Genomic DNA, 18,778 nt, shown 5'->3' with positions numbered 1-18,778 from the left:
TGGGTTCAGAAGATGACTGACTGACTTTTGTTATTACTTTGTGTTATCCCTAAAATATTGCTTGTTTTTTATTTGTTGTTATCACTGATCTTTTAACCCGTTTTTCATCATGGTGGGTCCTGCTGACCTCTTGGCCCTTGCAAAAGAGATCTCAAAGGGATTTCATCTGGTTAAATAATGATTAAATAAAAATAAAAAAGTCATTTTCCGTTAGTGAAAGTAGTTTCTTCTCCTATTTTCACACTTGTAAAGCTGTAAACAGCCCTGACATTTAAGAAAAAACCGTGCATAAGCAGTCTGTTTAAAAGTAAGTTAATGAAAGGTTTTGTTATCTGATGGTTCCCAGTCCAACCCATGTCCCTCCCTGGTAACCGGAATTCAGAAGAAGAAAGGCTCCTGTTGAGATGATGACATCGACGTAACCGTGGAAACGACCCAAACATGACATTCACTGGTTTGATCGAACCCTGCTGTCTACTTGAACATAGCTTTGCGTGTTTTTGGTTGCTGTGATGAAAACAGAACTCAGTGTGAAGTTTCAGTATTTACTACGCTGTTTACGTCCTCTGTGCACGGCTGCAAACCTGAAGCCGACTGTGCAGAATGAGGACATCCAATCCTCGACACACTTGAGCAGAGCTGACGGGGACAAGTGGGACAGAGGTCACGGGCGCTGAGGTGTCAAACAGAGCTGCATGGCGCTGCCTAATATAATGTGCTGTCAGCTGCTGCTCGGGCCAACAGAGAGCTCAGATGAACGACTGTCGACTCCACTCTGTGAACTCACGCCACCTGTTAATCCCTACAGACGTTCTGCAGCGGCAGTGAGACAAGACGCCATTACACAGCTGCATGAAGCCACATCAAACTGAAACACTAGAGCAGATATTAACATCTGCATTAGTATGAAACTGAGTGGAAAGACGAAGGTTAAGAGTTGAACATGCAGAACATGGAATTTCAGCTGCAAAAACCAGAAGCAGACCTTCATTTACCAACTTCTGGGCCAGTTTGTACAGAAAAAGTCCAACTTGTGACATAATAATGATAATGATAAACTTAATTTGCCTCTATATGTCCAGGTCGTAATTGAAAATGACAATCAGTTCTCAACTAATTTACCTGGTTTAATAAAGGTTAAATTAAAAAAAAAAAAAAAAAGTTCAAAATAAAGTAAGAAGAAGCTGAGCTTATCTTGTCCTAACCCAAATTTACATGACTAATGAATACAGTCCATAAAAAGAATAGATTAGTTATTAAATTACTGAAAAAGAGAACAAATTGACATTCCATCAGTAACTATGACTGTTGTACTCCTGTTCATTAGTATGACATCTCTGGAAAACAAGGTTTTTATACATCTTCTAAAATTCTGTGATCTTTTCACACTGTTTGATATTTTTGATGTTTGAACATGAGATACAAATCTTTTTAAGATTTGTTCTTGTGAAACGTTGTTTCATATTTTTCATATATTTATCTGTGAATAATTTCTGTATGTTACTTAGAAGTCATTAACTTCTTGCTTTGTAGAATATTTGTGCGGTTTTAAATTCCACCAGATCCCTTAATTTGAATGTATGTATGTGAGAGTAAGAATAGTTTATTGGTATTGGTATAATGGAACATAACAGGATATTTTGGCACGTCTTTCTTCTCGGTCTGACATTACTACACCCAGTGTTTCAATACAACACGGTGGCTCTAGAGGGATATCACCATCTCCAGAACAGACATGTGCTTTCACCACAAACATGAGGTGAAAACTAATTAACTTGAGAGCTGCGGTCCACCAAGAGCTATAATTTGCATTGTTGGACTGATGTGGATCATAAACTAACAAAAAGAGCTTACTGTAAAAAAAACTGTGATGAACTGAAATAAAAGCAGCCTATTAAACTCGGCCTTAAATCATGACGGTACTAAAAGAGGTTCAGCAAAGTACACCACAGGGTCTCTTATCACAAACGCACAAACACGCAGCATTTAGAGGCCGTAACATACAGACGCCAGGCCTCTGTACACACTCCAGGGTGAAGAGTTCATACACAATGAATAGGCTGTTTATAGGAGCCTATAACAATAGCCCCCGTCGAGCAGTAACCAGAATCCGCCGCAACTGCATCATTCCAGCCTTCAGCTGCAAGAACTGTTTTTTTAGGGTATGTTAGAAAGAAACCCAGCTGGTTATATTACTGGGCATCAGCAGAAACACATTACGCATTATGTAAGCAGATTAAGACATGGTGCTGGGGTTTAGCACAACTTGGCAGCTCTGAAGGCATCTAGCCTGAAAGAGGCAATGACACCTAAAGACCTATACAGGAAACTGCATTATGTGGGCAGCATCGAGTCTGAAAAGCACAAGATGAATGTTACACTAGCCAATTTTACACTGAGATCCCAGAAAAAAGTTAACATATGTGATCCCACTTTTTTGCCACCATTGATTTCCACAGCCAAGCCAAAGGAGTAACAGAGGTGAGACAGGCTGGACTTTTACACAGCGGACGTGTGTTCCGGAATCAAAGGGGCAGTGACGCAGCGCAGTGTGATGTATAACTTGCGCATTGGATATAACCCGAGCATAGCAGTGTTTCTAACCTCTCCAGAGTCTTTATTTATTTTACAAATTTATTACAAACAGTTATTAAAATCAACAACTGATCAACAAAATCCATTTTGTAATAGGACAGCCTAGAACAGTGTTTTTCAACCTTGGGGTCGGGACCCCATGTGGGGTCGCTTGGAAGCACTGTGGTTCTGTTTATCTGTCAAATGTTCATTGTGGTCGGTTTAAGATGCTGCAGCTCTTCTATAATTCATAGTTTGAGTTCTTGTTTGTTCAGTATTAATTGTCAACCTTGTAAATCCAAGCTGGACTGACTGTACATATCCTGGCCAAGGAAAATCAAATTCTCACTTTGTGCAGTAATCTACACCTGGATTTACTGCCTCCGTCCATAATAATAGGCATTTTATAGACTAAATGTCATCTAAAATTATAACAAACTATTACATGATCAAAAACAAATTAATTTTAGCAAAAAAAAAGAAGTCTCCAGTTTGAATGTCTGGGGTCACCAGAAATTTGTCATGTTAAAATGGGATCATAATCCAAAAAGGTTGGGAACCACTGCCCTAGAACCAGTCCTCAGCTTAAAATGGGGGCTTTTTAACATGTAATAAGAGACACATTTTCTCCTCTTTCACCGTTCCACAAATGTTAGCATGGGTAGAGTCCTCCGCCCAAAGCGACAACAGCTGGCAGATCTTGACATCTCCCCAGTTTGACTTTTTTCTGGTTGTGTCGATATGTTTGTTTACTGTATACGGCCCACGCTCATTTTTAAATCCCCCCAGCGCAGGGGTCACATGTCATCAAAACGTCACACCTTGGTTGCAGAATGAAAGGTGTTCCTTTTTCATAGCGTTCCAGAATCATGACTGCTGTGGAAAAGGGGCTGGTGTTAGATCTGTGATGTGTTTGAGGTCTGTCATATTGGGTCGGTAAACTGTATGATACATGTCCAAACAGGCTGACAAATATACAAAACTTCTGCGGATACAAACAGTTTGTTACTGCAGGTGCACCACTGTAACACTACGTTCTGCAGGTCTTAATGCTCAATTCCAATTTTTGACTGAAATCTGTGTTTTTGTGGTTGTTCATATTATAATTCCAATGCAATGCCATCAGACTCAGGTGTGAACAGTCTAAGGTCCTGCCTTCTCCAGTACAGAATTATGACGTCTATGGCATTTCAATGAAAAAAGTCAGATGAAATGCGATATGACCATTCAGACTGAAGTCACACTGAGCCTGTTTACATACACAGGATAAACAGGATAATCAGATATGTTTTATCAGACAATGGCAGTAATCTGATTATGAGAAATCAGATTAACACACCTGGATTTCTCCCCAATACTTCGATGTCATCCTGCATGTATACAGGTTAATCTGATTTATTTCATTCTTTTATGTCTGTGAATGTGTAAAAACAATTAAAATCATAGAGAACAGAAGTTATGTAGTCAAACATGAGTGGAAAACAACAGGAAGTTTAAGTTTATGTACTCTGAGAGAAATCTGATAATGGACTAAACTAGGATTTGTCAGTTATCGCATTTCTTAAGAGGATGTAAATGTGTTAGATCTGATTATTACAATTATCTGATTACTCCCAGTCATCAGACTTTTATGGCCATGTAAATAGGCTTATTGTAAAACATCAGATATGCATCAGATTTAGGATCAGATCTGAAAGTAGCCTGGGTCTGATTTGAAAGAAATCAGATTTGTGCTGTTCAGACTGTCATAAATAAATCAGATATGGGTCAAAAATGGACAAAAAAATATTAGTACTGTTGTCATACTGAGGTACATATACAAATGTACATAAAGTGCCGATCGGGCCCACTATGGGTGGTTCTGGGTCAGACTGTGTTCACTCCCGTCTCTGTGATACTGTGTTGATGCTTGAGGCTGTGCAGTCATGTGTAGTACACAGCTCTGACAGAGCAGCAAGAAAAAAGAAAGGAAAACATCTGAAAGGACAAAACTTCCTCACACAGAGGCCGAGTACAAGTCTCTGATGGAACCAGTAAACACAGGCCAAAGCAGTTTCCTCAGGAAACAACCACTCGGACACAGAACAAAACCTGCACTTCCTAAACACTCAACCTTCTTCCGACTGTGTTTGGAGTTTGTTGGATCGGCAATCAAAGCCTAAACCTGCATCTGAAACTGAAACACGACTCTGTATACGTCAAACATAGACCTGTATCTCACAGCTGTGTAACTGGTGGAATGTGGAGGTCTGTAAAGTTCTTAACATCTGTAGTTTTCATCGTCTCTGTGTGGTATGTACTGACTTTCACTCTGAACACTGTGTTTCAACAGTAAATGTGGAAACAGACATGTCTTAACTTGAACATTTCGTGCAAACCTCCAGTCGCTGCAGTAGTTTTACAGTCAGCAGCATCTCTGAGATAAGTATCTGTCTGAACTGGAAACCAACTGTACCAATGGGTTTGAGTACTATGAACCTGAACATGTACATGATGCGAGTCAAATGTGGTCAAATGACTTGATTTTGTCAGATATTAATGCATGACAGTGCAAAAAAAAGTCATGTTTCTCAGTGAACTCTATTGTTGATTTGGATCCAGAGCAGCTAATTCAAAACCGGTTCTTAAACCTGTCACTGAGTGAATGAAACAGGATTTATATTATTACAGTTGGTCTGATTTACTGTAGGCATTTTCTATCAATGAGTAAGCTGTTTCTTAGACATCTGCGGGATATAGATATAGCTTATTTACACATGAAATAATATCAAGAAACACAAAGCTGTATCTATTCTGTGTTTGAAGAAAAGAGCAAAAAGCCTCTGGTTCTGTTTCTTCTGATATGTAAACTCACCCCTTCCATGGGATGATAGTGTTTTAACAGAGACTCAGTATGTGTCATATTTTCAGTACAAACTGTCCTCAGGTGGTGATTAAGGTTCCTCCTCTGCTTCGTTACTGATGAACGGTGCATAAAGACTGATTACTGTGTTCATTATGTGGACGTGAGCGGTCCGTCGGCTCGCCGCTCAGCCAGGCCGCATGCAGCCCGCCGAGGCCCCTCCCACCCATGAAACTCTCCATCAGATACACGTGTACGTCTGCAAATGCGTCTCAGACCCAGCTGTTACATAACTTCACCTCCACGCACAAGCCACGGTGAAAACTGTAACCGAAGAAGACAGATCACGGTGTCGATAGTAAGGCAGCGTTGTCTTAATCTGACAAAACCAGCACCAGGGACCTGAACTCTGACCGGTCTATGAACCAATCAGATCCTGCATCATTTCTGGTCTGAACAGTGATGTGATCTGCTTTTAACTGGGCTTATAATAGCCTGTCGTGCTGATTTTCACTTAGATTTTGTGGCTGTTTAATATTTTAAACCAAATTTCCAGAGGCTTTAAATGCACTATATGCCATTTCTGTATCTGTTTTCCTTGCATCAGGTTAAACATTTAATAATATGCATTTACATTATTTTACCCTAATCAAACAGCCATCAGTGAGTTAAAAATTTATGTTAGTAAAAGAGTCACGGCACCACTAACAAATGAAACAGGACATAACATTGAACATTGAATAAAACAACAGATTTATGTGCCTTTGTAGATTTTGGAAACATTTGAAATTATCTAAACAACTTAAAATATACATGTTTGGAAATCATTAGTAGGCTTTTTTCATATAATGCAACACTTAATCGTAATGTAACTGATGTGATCACAGCAGCTCTTAAACATAAGTTTGGTGATGCCAATCAAAGATGCATGATAAAATCTAACAAATTATAGTCAATAAGTTATGTATAAACTAGTGCTGTCAAACGATTAAAATTTTATTCAGATTAATCACAAGGTTGCTGTACATAAATTTCAATTAATCACAATTAAATGTCATTCATTTTCAATCTATATTAATTACATTTCATTTTGGATGGGCAAACAGACTCAAGAAAGAAGGGAATACATATGCACTCAACCTGTTTACAAAACACCTTCAACAGTTTCAACAAAACTGCTTGAAACAACTGTTCTGTTCCATCTTGGTTCTTATTGTCCTCATATTTCCATCCAGAGGGCCAATGTGTTGTTTAGCGTCTTCTAACTTTATGGGTCAGTTCTGCTGCCTGTCACTACTGGATCAACTGACCATCTGCGCATGTGCGACGCTAACTCTACTTGGACAAACTGACCCAAATGTGTTGACAGAGACGTTCAGAGTCATTCTGCGCTCCAGAAGGGTTAACTGCATTAAAATCTTTACTCAGATTAATCATGATGATGAATTAATCGACATTAACACGTTAATTTTGACAGCCCTAGTATAAATGCCAAAATATATACTGGAGTATGAGCATTTCCAAATAGTATACTAGATGACCAAAATTATTACTTAAGAAACTGATATTTTCCATAAGAAAATGTCATTTGACTCCATCTAATCACTTCCAAAGTCATACAACACAGGTGTAGTATCTTTAGATATTTGAATGCAGAAATGTGGGTTTTATTCCAGCATTAAAGCTGCGTATAATGTTGTTCACTTATTTGTCATCAAATCTGTAAAACTCGAGTGATAGCCTAAGTATCATGACTCCATTAGCCTTTCAGTGATTACTCATCTGAATCACTCCCCTCACGGTGAACAACTTCTAAGTGTACTCCATCACAAGTGGTCTGTTTGTTTACATACCAAATCAATATATCACTCGGGCCTTTTTTGGAAATTTTGTTTCGCGAAGTGCATTGTGGGAATGGGGATTCCAGGCTGCCGCAATATGGCCATAGTAGCAACAAACACAGAAAAGGCTTCATTGCTTCTTGCTGCTGCGGCTGCGTGGAATTCCGAAAAGGCCCGAGTGGTTTCGGTTTAGTATGTGAACAAACAGACAGCTTGTGATGGAGTATACTTCTAAGTTGTTCACCATGAGGGAAGTGATCCGTGATTCATTCAACGGATTCATGATACTGAGGCGATCACTTGGGTTTTACAGATTTAATAAAAAAATTGGTGACAAAAGTCATACGCAGCTTTAAATATAATGTATAATTAGGTTTCTAGGATGACGACCTATGCGAAGCTGCATCCTGGAACTATGTTTATTTCTCTGCTCAAACAGGATTTAATGAGCATACAAACGTTTACGAACAAAACTTTCAGCTTTGTGTGAGCGCTTGTCTCAGACTGAAGCAGAAGAGCCTTTTTTTTTTACAGAAAACAAAGAGCAGAGAAATTAATCAATATCCTGCACGCCTCGTTCTCTTACTCCGAAACAGAACAGACCTATAAATCTTTCATGCATATGTATTTCCTGTGCTGCCAGCGGAATGATAGACCTCTGTGGGAGCTCTTAGTCAGCTACATGATGCTGTTTTACAAGTCATACACAATTACTGTGTGCAGATAAACAGACACTTTTCTCCGCAGCAGAAAAGACTCTTTGTGGATGTACGTGATGAGAGCCAACAGACAGGCGGATCCCATCCCCTCGGAGTTTTCCATTCTTCTTCAAATAGGCCACTCATTAATTACGAGATGAAAAAAGCTTCAAACACATGCTCTTGAGCTGGAGTGGCACATCAAACAGGACCGTCTCAGCGGCCGCTCGATGGACGCCTTTGCATCCACAGGCCCATTAACCGCCACATATTGTATCTCACACAGTGTTGTCTAGAGAGGATAAAAGACGTTTTCTGTCGAAGCAGGGAAAAGACGCATCATTCATCCTGAACAGTACTGAGGCTCTGCTGCAGCTGATGGTGTAAGGGCAGATTTACTGTGACAGACAGTGATCAAAACAAACCAAAAAAAATTCCAGATGTTTTAGTTTTAGTGGCGTTGAATCGGTGTAAGAGTCTTTTTGATGGTTGGTCACTAGAGCTGATCTACTCAAATTAATCCGCTTCGATAAAACAACCACAGTCAGATGCTGAAAATGGAATGAAGATTACGACTTAAAGAGAGTAAGAGTGGTTGTGTAGAAGTTCCAAAGCTCTAGTATGGAGAGTTCACTCTGTGGTTCAAAAACAGTCATTTTACATATCAGAAAACAACAAATATACACCACAACATCAAGTAGTTACATACAATGAGCTGCATTAACAATTAATTTACATGCACAAAAAGACAATATTCATTAAACTGTTTGCATTGCTAATAAAAATGAATATCACGCCAGTACTCCTCTTTAGACGCTATTGTTCATTCATAAAGCTCCACTTCTTTGACAGCCTTTCTTGTAGTCGACACTGTGTTGTACTTATTTAAGAGCCTAATAACTGCAAAACAGTCTTTCATAATTAAAGGGTGATTAATTGCTTTAACGGGGTGCTATAGTACTTGAAGGAGTAAGCGTAACTGACAGCTAATATAGGGCTTTTTGTCTGGGGTTCTGAAGTGCAACATTACTTTTCAATAAATAATCTGTAATTTCTCATACATGATTAAAGTTAATGTCACCTTACATCATTACCCCCGTAGTGAAATTCAGTCTTTGTGTTTTATCCATTAGCATTAGCACATTAGTAGCAGTGAGCTGCCATTGAAGGTGGTTGGAGACTCCAGAACTAGGCCATGTGAGGACCCCAATTAAGGACAATTAACCTACGTATACATGTTTTTAATAGTGAGGGAAACCAAAGAGCAGGTAAACTCAACACAGAACAGCCTCAGTCTGACTGGGAACCATCAGTTTTCCATAAGTAACTCCAACAGTTAGATCTGGGAATTCTCATTTTGTTTAGAGACATCCACAATAGCTGGGTTTCCATTACCCTCAGAAATGCACAAAATGTAAATTGAGCAATAGAAAACTGGCAATAGAAATACCGAAATGTCGTAAAAACTGTCCAAGATTGCAAAAAAGTTTTTACGCTCTGATGAGGTCGCTTTTGAGACGTTTTGATATAGAAGTATAGCACAAAAGTGTAATGGAAACACATTTTGACCCATCTGGTCCCGGTGGTTTTGCTCAGGCCAAACGTGTCCCCTATGACCCTGTACTCAGAACAGGTCGTTCTAGTTTGTACAGGCCAATAGACACTGGCTTTAGTGGAGGGACTGCTTCCCAAGGGCAAGACAAGTCGGGTGACACCAGAGGTTCAATAATATCACAGTTCATTAAATGTTACCTGGGTCATTGGGAAATTGCGGATCCACAACTCATTGGTGAATTTCTGATGTACAACTCTCTCCCAGAAATCCATTGTGCATAGCCGCTGCCATAAATAAGGACTTTGCCTTGGGACGATTATACGTTCCCTTCTTCTTTAGCTGACGACAGTCAGTGCAAAAGCAGTAGATGAACTGACACTACAGTGGCAACACCGTGAGGGTTTGGCATCAAACTACGAGAATTACGACATGTCGCGAGATGGGACATTGGTAGAATCACGCATGAGAAGCCAAACACTCTTCAATGGGAATTGTAGAAATATCGCTTTTATTTGGCAGAAAACTGTAATGGAAACCCAGCTAGTGAGGTTTACATTAATCTGGTTTAGGTGGTTTTCAGTACCTAAGCTGAGAAGTAGAGAAAACCCTGTTACATTGTCAAAAACTGTGGGAAAATAACTGCTGCCAATTAAAAATCTCACCTAGAATTAAGAGATTTATGTGATGTATTTATTGAATGATTTACTAATTTAGATATTATACTATTGTGGCTCCGATCTTCTGTTTAACAGCTGTCTAGCGTCTAAAAAGGTCTAAAATAGATCTTATAACAGCGGTGAGGTTATACCGACCAGTTAATCAGCCTTTTCCTGTTAGAGACTGTGGGTATTACAGCACATTAACCTTGAAAAATCCACTCATCATGTGTGACAGCAGACATGCTTCTCCTTCAGACAGGAATACGAAATGAAGCCTAACTGAACATATTCTGGGAATAATAGTGGAATGCTGTTTTTAGGATTAATTTGTTCCCTCTTTATCTCGGACTTCAGACAGCCGGTGAAGCCCAGTTTCTGTTTCTTACCTTCAATGCTGAGTTCAAAGCAAACATGGCAGAAAGATAAGGTCCCCGTTTCCGTTTCGAGTTTACAGACGCTGCAGATGTTGTCGTCGTTCAGATCAATGTTCACAAACTGCTCTTCTTCGTCCATGATGGTTCTTCTGTGGAGAAAAAAAGACCGTAAAAAGAGCACATGGCTTGAAACCAGAAGCCTGAGAGCTGTTTCCTACTAATTAGGTCACATTATGGAATATACTAATTAATAATGCAGTTTTTGGTGATCTCAGCGACGGGAGGATTTTCAGCTCGAATTTGGTGAAGGAGGCAGAGGATGTAAACACCGGCCTGCATTTTGTTTACACCAGATAAAAAGAAGACAGATAGCAGCAGCTGTGGGTTAGAGCTGACACAGCAGATGAAACCTGGTCTTCGGGTGTGAAGAAGGTCAGACCGACACCTCAACACCCTTATGCTGGGTCCGTTTGATGTCATCCCAAACATCCACAACAGTCCAAGCAATGATTCTGAAACAGTTGTTATGTCGATGTAAATGAATTCCCACAAGTCAAAATCAACGAACAGAAACAAACCTTTAAACCAGGGCCGTCAAACTCATTTTAGTTTAGGGGGCAAATTCAGCCAAATATGATTTTAAGTGGGTCAGACCTGTAAAATAATAACATCCAAACCTATGAATAATGACAACTCTGAATTTTTCTCTATGTTTTAGAGTGATAAAAGTAAAATCACATTATGAAAATATTTACATTGACAAACTAAACTCTTAAAAATGTGATTAACATGAACAACCATGAATAACCTGTCATTTTTAAAGAAAATTAAGTGCAATTTTAACAATATTCTGCTTCAGTTTATCGTTTACACATGTGCATTAGAACTTACAGATCACAGTGGATCTACAAATACACAAAACATTTAGTAACAGGCAGAATACTGTGATAATTACACAGATTTTTATTAAACCATTTCAAGTTTTCATGCTTTTTCATGAAAAGATTGTCAGTAAATGTAAATGTTTCTATGTAATTTTGACTTTTTTTACACTAAAACAAAGAGAAATATTAGAAGTTAGTTTAGTTTATAGGTTATTATAATAGTATTTAATAGTATTTTACTGGTGTGACCCACTTTAAATCAGATTTCACAAATTCATAAGCCAGCTTGGACCCTTTGCAGGGTCGGTTTTGGTCTGCGGGCCATATGTTTGACACCCCTGCTTTAAACCCTCAAACAGAATCCGCTGTTGAACTCCAATAGAAACAGAGTTAAAACCAGTCGGACCAAAGCTGCAAATATCACTTCTTTATCTGGATTAATTTTCATCAGTTTCTCGTTTTCTTCTGCCGTTGCTCCGCTTAACCCTCTAGAGAGAAAGAAAATTCTACTTGGCTTCTAAAACACCACACACCATTCAAGCTTCGGGTCATATTTGCACCGTCAGTAGTTAATATGCTGCTCATTCTCGTTTCAGATTACATTAACAGAGGCTGTGAAATGATTCAACATGCTGTAAAACCAGCCATTACTGCTGTTCTGTGATGTGATCCAGTCTTAACACAACCACCATTGTTCTATAGACTTTAGCAGGGATTGTCTAAACTGAAATAAGAAACCAAACATGACTCAGGATGTAATTTTTGTCAGAACAATAATAAAAATGCAGAAGTAGATGATGTAATGAAATACTGTGGGACTGTGATGAGGTAGAAATAAGATTTAAAGCCGAGATAATGTAATATAGTTTAATGACATGTTTAATATTATGGGTATTGCTTTATTCTAATGAAAGATCTGCAGGTAATGTAACTTCTTAAAATTAGTGAAAGTGATACGACACCACTGACTGGCGATAAGATGATACAGACTATTATGGCTGCACAATTTAGTGAAAACATAATGTAATTGTTTTTGACAATATTGTGATGACTTATCATGACTTATTGTGATGGTTATCAAGTTAAATACAGATTGGAACTGGAAATATTAACAAACCATGTGTTGAGTGTTAAATTTATGTACAACTTTTGCTAATCAATAATCATTTCAGACTTTAAGAAAAAAAAAGTTTAAATTCTCTTATTGCAGCTTCTTAATGTGATCATTTTCTTACAGCTTTCCTCTTCTGTGACAGTAAAATAATTATCTTTGGGTTGTGGATCAAACAAGACAATAGAGGACAACATCTTTTATATGATGTTCTAACATTTCATAAACTACAAATGAGAAAATAATCAATAGTATAATCAGCAGAGAAAATGAGATCATAAATTACTGCCCCAATGCAGATTAATGATGACATGGAATTATGGATGCACTAATATTTTAGCCAGACATCGGTACTGGACAATATTTGCTGATATAAGCCGATATCAACATTGTCATCAGATGTTTTTTCACTGATGGCAGTGTCAGATATTTATTTGTCGTGTTATATAAAGTTTTTTCATAAATGTGTGTGATTAAGTCTGTTTTCACTCAGACATAATGTGATGAAGAACTGAAAGACTGTAAAATAATTATTTTAGGGTCGGATCAAGGGAGAGTGAACATGTGCTAATGCTAATGCTAATGGTTTTCCTCCTGTTAAAGACACCGAACCAGTAAACATTCAGTCTGTGTTCACTGAAGTTGAGACCCCAGCACCATCCTCCTCAACTAAAACCAGTCTACTGAAGTTAACAAGGGCTGAGTTAAAAATGTACTGCAGAAATTCAGATGTTTATAAGGTTAAAATCATGAGACTGAACATGAACAATTCAAAAACTGTGTGAGCCGATCACATGCTGTCAGAGAAACGTCTGAAACATGAAGCAGAGTTGGAAGAGTGATGCTTGTTCATTATTTTATCAAAATTATGACCAACGTATATTTGTAATTGTTACATTTACTTTTTATATATAATAAATAAAAGTGATCAAGGATTTATTCAGTATTTAAGTCCTCCATTAAATGTTGGCTATTCGGCCCGTTGCTTCGTAACTCAGTGTTTTTGACCTAATTCATAAGGTTAATCAATATTTTGCTACAAAAACGGTCAGTCTTATAGATAAACATGTTTATCTAAAATGCCAATGTCCATTTAGAACAATAGTTGAACAGGAACAGCATGTTATCCACTTCTGTGTAAATCTACTTTTTTAGTGGGTATGTGACTGAGCACGTTTTCTTTTTTTTTTGTCAGTTTCACATAATAAAGCTAACTCAAGCAAATTATCATACATACCATTTTTAAGTACTTGTTAATACCTACACAGAAATCTAAAATAAACTTATTTTTGTCATTTTGTTAAAGTTACAGGTCATTGAACTTTGCGCCTATGTGACCGCTTGATGTGACCCTTTAATACTTTGTGAAGGGGATAAATAACAAAAAAAAAAGAAACAAAGTGGTGGCAACCAAAATGTAATGTTAAAGAAGACTTTTCCAACCAGCACAACCCAACATTATATAAAGAAGAAATGCAATACCTTTTTTAGAAACCTAGTGCTTTCTATTTTGCATGTTTTACTCAGTATCCTTCTCTGTTCAGTGTCCCTGCATCCAAAACCTTCAGATTACATAACGCCACTAACTGACATCCCAGGTCAATTAACTGTGCAGTCTACCATGGACTCACTGTTAGCACACGATTTAAAGAGGTAAATGTTAAAGCTTATGTTACATGTCTCAGCTTTAACAGGTTTTCAAATGTGTAAAATCACTGACCTGGAATAAAGCTTGAAAGAACAGAGAGAAGAAACTAAATGAAAGAAAGTCATGTTTTTCTTCAGTGAGTGTTTGTATTTTCTGTGACCTTCGTGCTTTGTACAATAGAAGGATGAACGTTCATACACTGACTATATCGTCCTTGAGGTCTGAGGCCACGTACCAGTTATTTTTCTCTTTGAGGTCCACATTTTTTTCAGTTGTGCTGCACTTGAATCCCTTTGATACAGACGTTTCCATTAGACAGGTAAGAAAAACTCCACCAAACCTGAGGAGACTTCCTTTTTTTCTTTGCAGCCAAAGGTCTTAAAGCAGAAGTATCATGTATGTGGAAACCATATCAGCACTGAGTTCTAATATTATTCACTTACTCAATCATTTGCTATGACTATCAGTTCTTTTTAAGTAATTTTCTGATAACAGCTTCTTACATTTTTATATTTTCTGGTTTCTTTGATCCTCTGTGGAAGAAATTTGAATACATTTGGGTCGTGGCTCAAAGAAGGACATTTAGCACCGCCATATCAGACTATGGGAAATACTGATCTTTGATTTTTCACCATTTTCTGGCATTTTAGGCACATGCACCCATAAATCAGCATGAATCTCTGTGATAGTTAATAAAAAGTCATTAATATGATAATAAGCCTTCCTGTGATAGGAATATTTATCTCAATACACATTTTCTTGAGTCTTTTGGGTTTATTTTGTTCATATTCTCAGTTTAAACACTTACAAAAAGGTTCCATATTTTGTCATTTTAATTTGCTTATGTATATTTTGATGTTGACAAATATTTAATTATCAATGAATGTTCTACCATTAGATTTTGGAAAAGTTCCTGTTTGTTTTGTTATGTCCTGATCATAGACAAGATTTCAGTAGCACAAATAACTGTTTTAGATTTTTTTTCTTCTCAAGCTCTTCCTTGTTTTGTTTTGACTTAATGTAGAAAAACTTTCATCTTGCTCCATCTTTTTTGAATAATTAGTTCCTACACCTTTCACATAGGACCAAAAACCAGTCTTTAAACTAGGGATAAAACAATACTTTGGCATTTATTATGATAACTAGACCTATCTATATTAAAAGATGAAAAAATGTTCAATATAACAAACTGATGATATATTTCAACCATAACTTACAGTAATCTACAAGCCACCAAACCAAAAAACTGGAAACAAATAACTACATTAGTTACATAAAGCACCGACTTAATCACATCTTAAGTTTAACTGAGGTGACCTTTTTGACCAAGTCTTACAAGTTCAATAATTTTTATTATCGCCGGGGGGGGGGGTACATTGTGTGCAGCCAACTTTCAGTACAATAGTACAAAACCAATAAATAACTAAGATAAATACAAACTTGATATGAGCAGGAACACAGGGAGTCTGCCTTGATAAAATGTGGCCAGATGGAAACAAAATAAACTCACTGTTGGGTAGAAGACGCAGGTCAACAAAGATCAAAACCCAACCTTCTAAAAATGAGATCAAGCAATGACATGCCTGCAGTTTAACCACAAATATTTACAGTGCTTCTATATCTATATCTATTTCTAACAGGCAATGATCAACACCAGTAAATAATAGGAGTGTAAGAACATATTGGTTCTGTAATATATCGTGATATTTCATTTCATGATACTGTATCAATATTAAAAAGTACTATACCAATATTTTTAGGTATTTATTTAAATGGGTATTTTGCTCCGCTGTTTATACTAAAAAGGTAGTATTGTGATATTGCAGGTCATGCATCATGTATTTTTTTTTAATGGACAACACTGTTTTGTTAAATACTGGTTATTTCAATCATCCCAAAAGCACTTTTTCCTGTCTGAAAGAGGCAGATGTTAGTTCCTTTGTTGGGATCGCACAAAAATAATGTTATGCTGTTGGATGTTCAGTGACTGACCTCTATACATTAACTTCACAGCTAATAGAATATGAACATCTGAGCAGGATCTGAAACTAAAACATCATTTTATGTATTTATTTATTTATTATTATTATTATTATTTATAACAAAATTTCGCTTTTACAGAGGAAAGTTTTGTGATATCGTATTAAATCCTGTTCTGATCAAATAAAAATGTGTTTAGTATTTGCACATATTTCTAGTATTATTAATTTTTTCCAGGAAATAATATCTTATGCCGCGTTTCCACTACGTGGACCCAGCTCGGCTCGACTTGGTATTCCTGGAGAGCGTTTCCATTACAAGATACTACCGACTTTACAGTACCTGGTCATCATAGTGATGCAGCGTGTTACTTCCGTGTTGTCTGTTCAGAGAGTTGCTGATAAACTCGCTCGTTGCGTGTTGTCTTGTCTGAATTGTTACATCGGCCACCTAAGACTGAATCTCCTCGACCGACCACAGTGTAGTTTTGGGCTGTTATCATGTAGATTAATGTACCGCTATATTTACGTCAACTTCCGCATCTGTTTTTTGTAAAATGGTGGGTCACAGAGACAACTGTCTGACCAATCAGTGGTCTGCAGTGTGTACACGTCACGTTTTAGTATCTGGTCCCCAGTCCTGGAACCTCGGCGGAGGTGATACCAAAAAAAGTAGTATCAGGTACCAGATTCCAGGTCCTTTTTCATATTGGAAATGCAAAAAAGGCCAAGCCGAGTCGAGCCGAGTCGAATTGAGTCAAGCCGACACCACGAAGTGGAAACGGGGCATTAGAAGAAGAAACAAAACACACAAAAACTATTGCCTTTTAACAGTATCATGATATATTGTGCTATATCGCGATAAATCGCATCGTGGTCCTAATATTGTGATTTGTATCGTATCGCCAGATTCTTGCCAATACACAGCCCTAGTAAATAACAGCCTGATCATTTCACCAAAACTAACACCTATGATCAGTTCAATCCAACTTAGAAGTACAGTAGTTAAACTTAGGACAGCTGTAGGTTATATGCTTTGTTTTAACTCTAAAAGTTGCTTTTACAATGTCTGAGGGTCAACAGGTTTTCAGGAGGTCAGATACATGTGTGAAATGCCACAGATAGTGTTAAAGGAGCCACAGGTCATAAACACTACAGTCAAATGGTGACCTGGGTTACTTTTAAAAACCAAAAAAACAAAACAAAAAACACTTCAATAGGAAGACATAATGGTAAGACATGTTGAAACGTATGTTAAGTTCTGTTAAATATCTACATGTGTGTTCTTGATGTGAATATAACCACACCAGAGCAGGTCTAACAAACACTGTGTAGTCTTCAGTACATTAGGTTCACATCCTGTAGCTAGTCATAGCTATAACGGACATCACAACTTTTCACCGCGTTACATTCAGACATTTAACGTTCATATTTACGACTCATTCTTGGTTTATAAGAGGTGTACAAGTCAATACGTATGTACTTTGTTCGCCTGGGCTCAAACAGTTCCCAGTCTGGCTAAAAAAATACCCGTTAGAAGCCCTTTGCTAACCCGAAGTTAAGCTAGCAGGTCGCGGGCATCCTCAGCCCGCTCCGGCTGAGTCGTGACCGTTATCTGACGCTCACAAACGGAGAAAAATCAAGCGGAATCGGGCTGGCAGCGAGATTCTACCGTTCTGGGTTTGTGTAGCAGGTGTTTACCTTTTGTAGTGGACTGTCTTCGGGTAGGTATTCCTCCTGTGTGGACGCCGTGGCTCTGCTTCGCTCCAGTCCGTGTACAAACATCAGAGCATCGCGGCGAATCTACAGCAGCTCCGGGAACCGCTGTCGCCTCTCCGCGGAACGTACCAACGAGTTGTACGGGGGGGGGGGATCGAAAAGAAGTAGTTTTAATTTTGTCAATTTTATCGCAGTAACATACAAAAATAACAAATACTGACAACTTATAGACATCACCAAAACACTTTCGAGTATATATGAGGATTCTTTTGGTTATTTGAGCCGTATTTTCCCCGATAGCCGTTCGCTCACCCCTATTGTTAAAATACATAAACCGCACTAGCGTAATGAAAACATTTGCAAACAGCAGGGAACAAGTTGGTGTTTTTACATTTCATAAAAAGAAACGTGAAGACAAACGTCCTCTTTTCTGCCTTTTTACACGATTTCAATAAAAGGCCGTAGAATCCGGAATTCCTGATGATGTTTAAATCACTTCCACTTTTTGTTTGTTGTGTTTCTGTTTTGGCTGCACGTGGGAAACTCCCGCGAACGACGGGATTTCCATGAACAGCATGGACTATGTTTAGAAAAGTTATGTCATTGGATTGGGATTAAATGACCTACAGGTTTAACACCTTTATTGTTTGTTAACTTCGCTTTGGAGTGGGGTTTAGATGCAGGCGCGCATGTGGTCCCCAACCCCCACCTCTGGTCCCGAACAGGAGGATGGTCCTAAACCAGATTAACATGTAAATACTGTTTTTTTTTCTTCCCTCCCCAGTATACATTTACTATGTCTGCTCTCAGACAGGATCTGATTTTGGTTTAGATGGTTTGACAACAACTCTACTTACCTCAAATGATAGGTCAAACAGTAAAGAAGTGGAGGAA

At 38.0% G+C, this 18,778-nt stretch overlaps 1 protein-coding gene across 2 annotated transcripts in view; it reads right to left on the bottom strand.

The window, feature by feature from the left end:
• The window catches only part of c14h21orf91 (chromosome 14 C21orf91 homolog), a 33,811-nt gene extending 15,850 nt beyond the window's left edge, over nucleotides 1–17,961 (bottom strand). Inside the window, exons 1-2 of one of the 2 annotated variants that reach the window (XM_030155038.1) lie at nucleotides 17,867–17,961; nucleotides 10,556–10,692 (exon numbers count right to left, since the gene is read on the bottom strand). In XM_030155038.1, coding sequence (XP_030010898.1) covers nucleotides 10,556–10,682 — 127 coding nt within the window. In that variant the 5' untranslated portion in view covers nucleotides 10,683–10,692; nucleotides 17,867–17,961. Of the gene's footprint in view, nucleotides 1–10,555; nucleotides 10,699–17,866 lie in introns of both variants that reach the window. The other variant, XM_030155040.1, reaches the window with a different exon arrangement.
• Nucleotides 17,962–18,778: the final 817 nt, after the last annotated feature.

Source organism: Sphaeramia orbicularis, chromosome 14, assembly GCF_902148855.1.
Source record: "Sphaeramia orbicularis chromosome 14, fSphaOr1.1, whole genome shotgun sequence".
Classification (NCBI taxonomy): domain Eukaryota; kingdom Metazoa; phylum Chordata; class Actinopteri; order Kurtiformes; family Apogonidae; genus Sphaeramia; species Sphaeramia orbicularis.
This window is presented reverse-complemented; position numbering and strand designations above follow the sequence as displayed.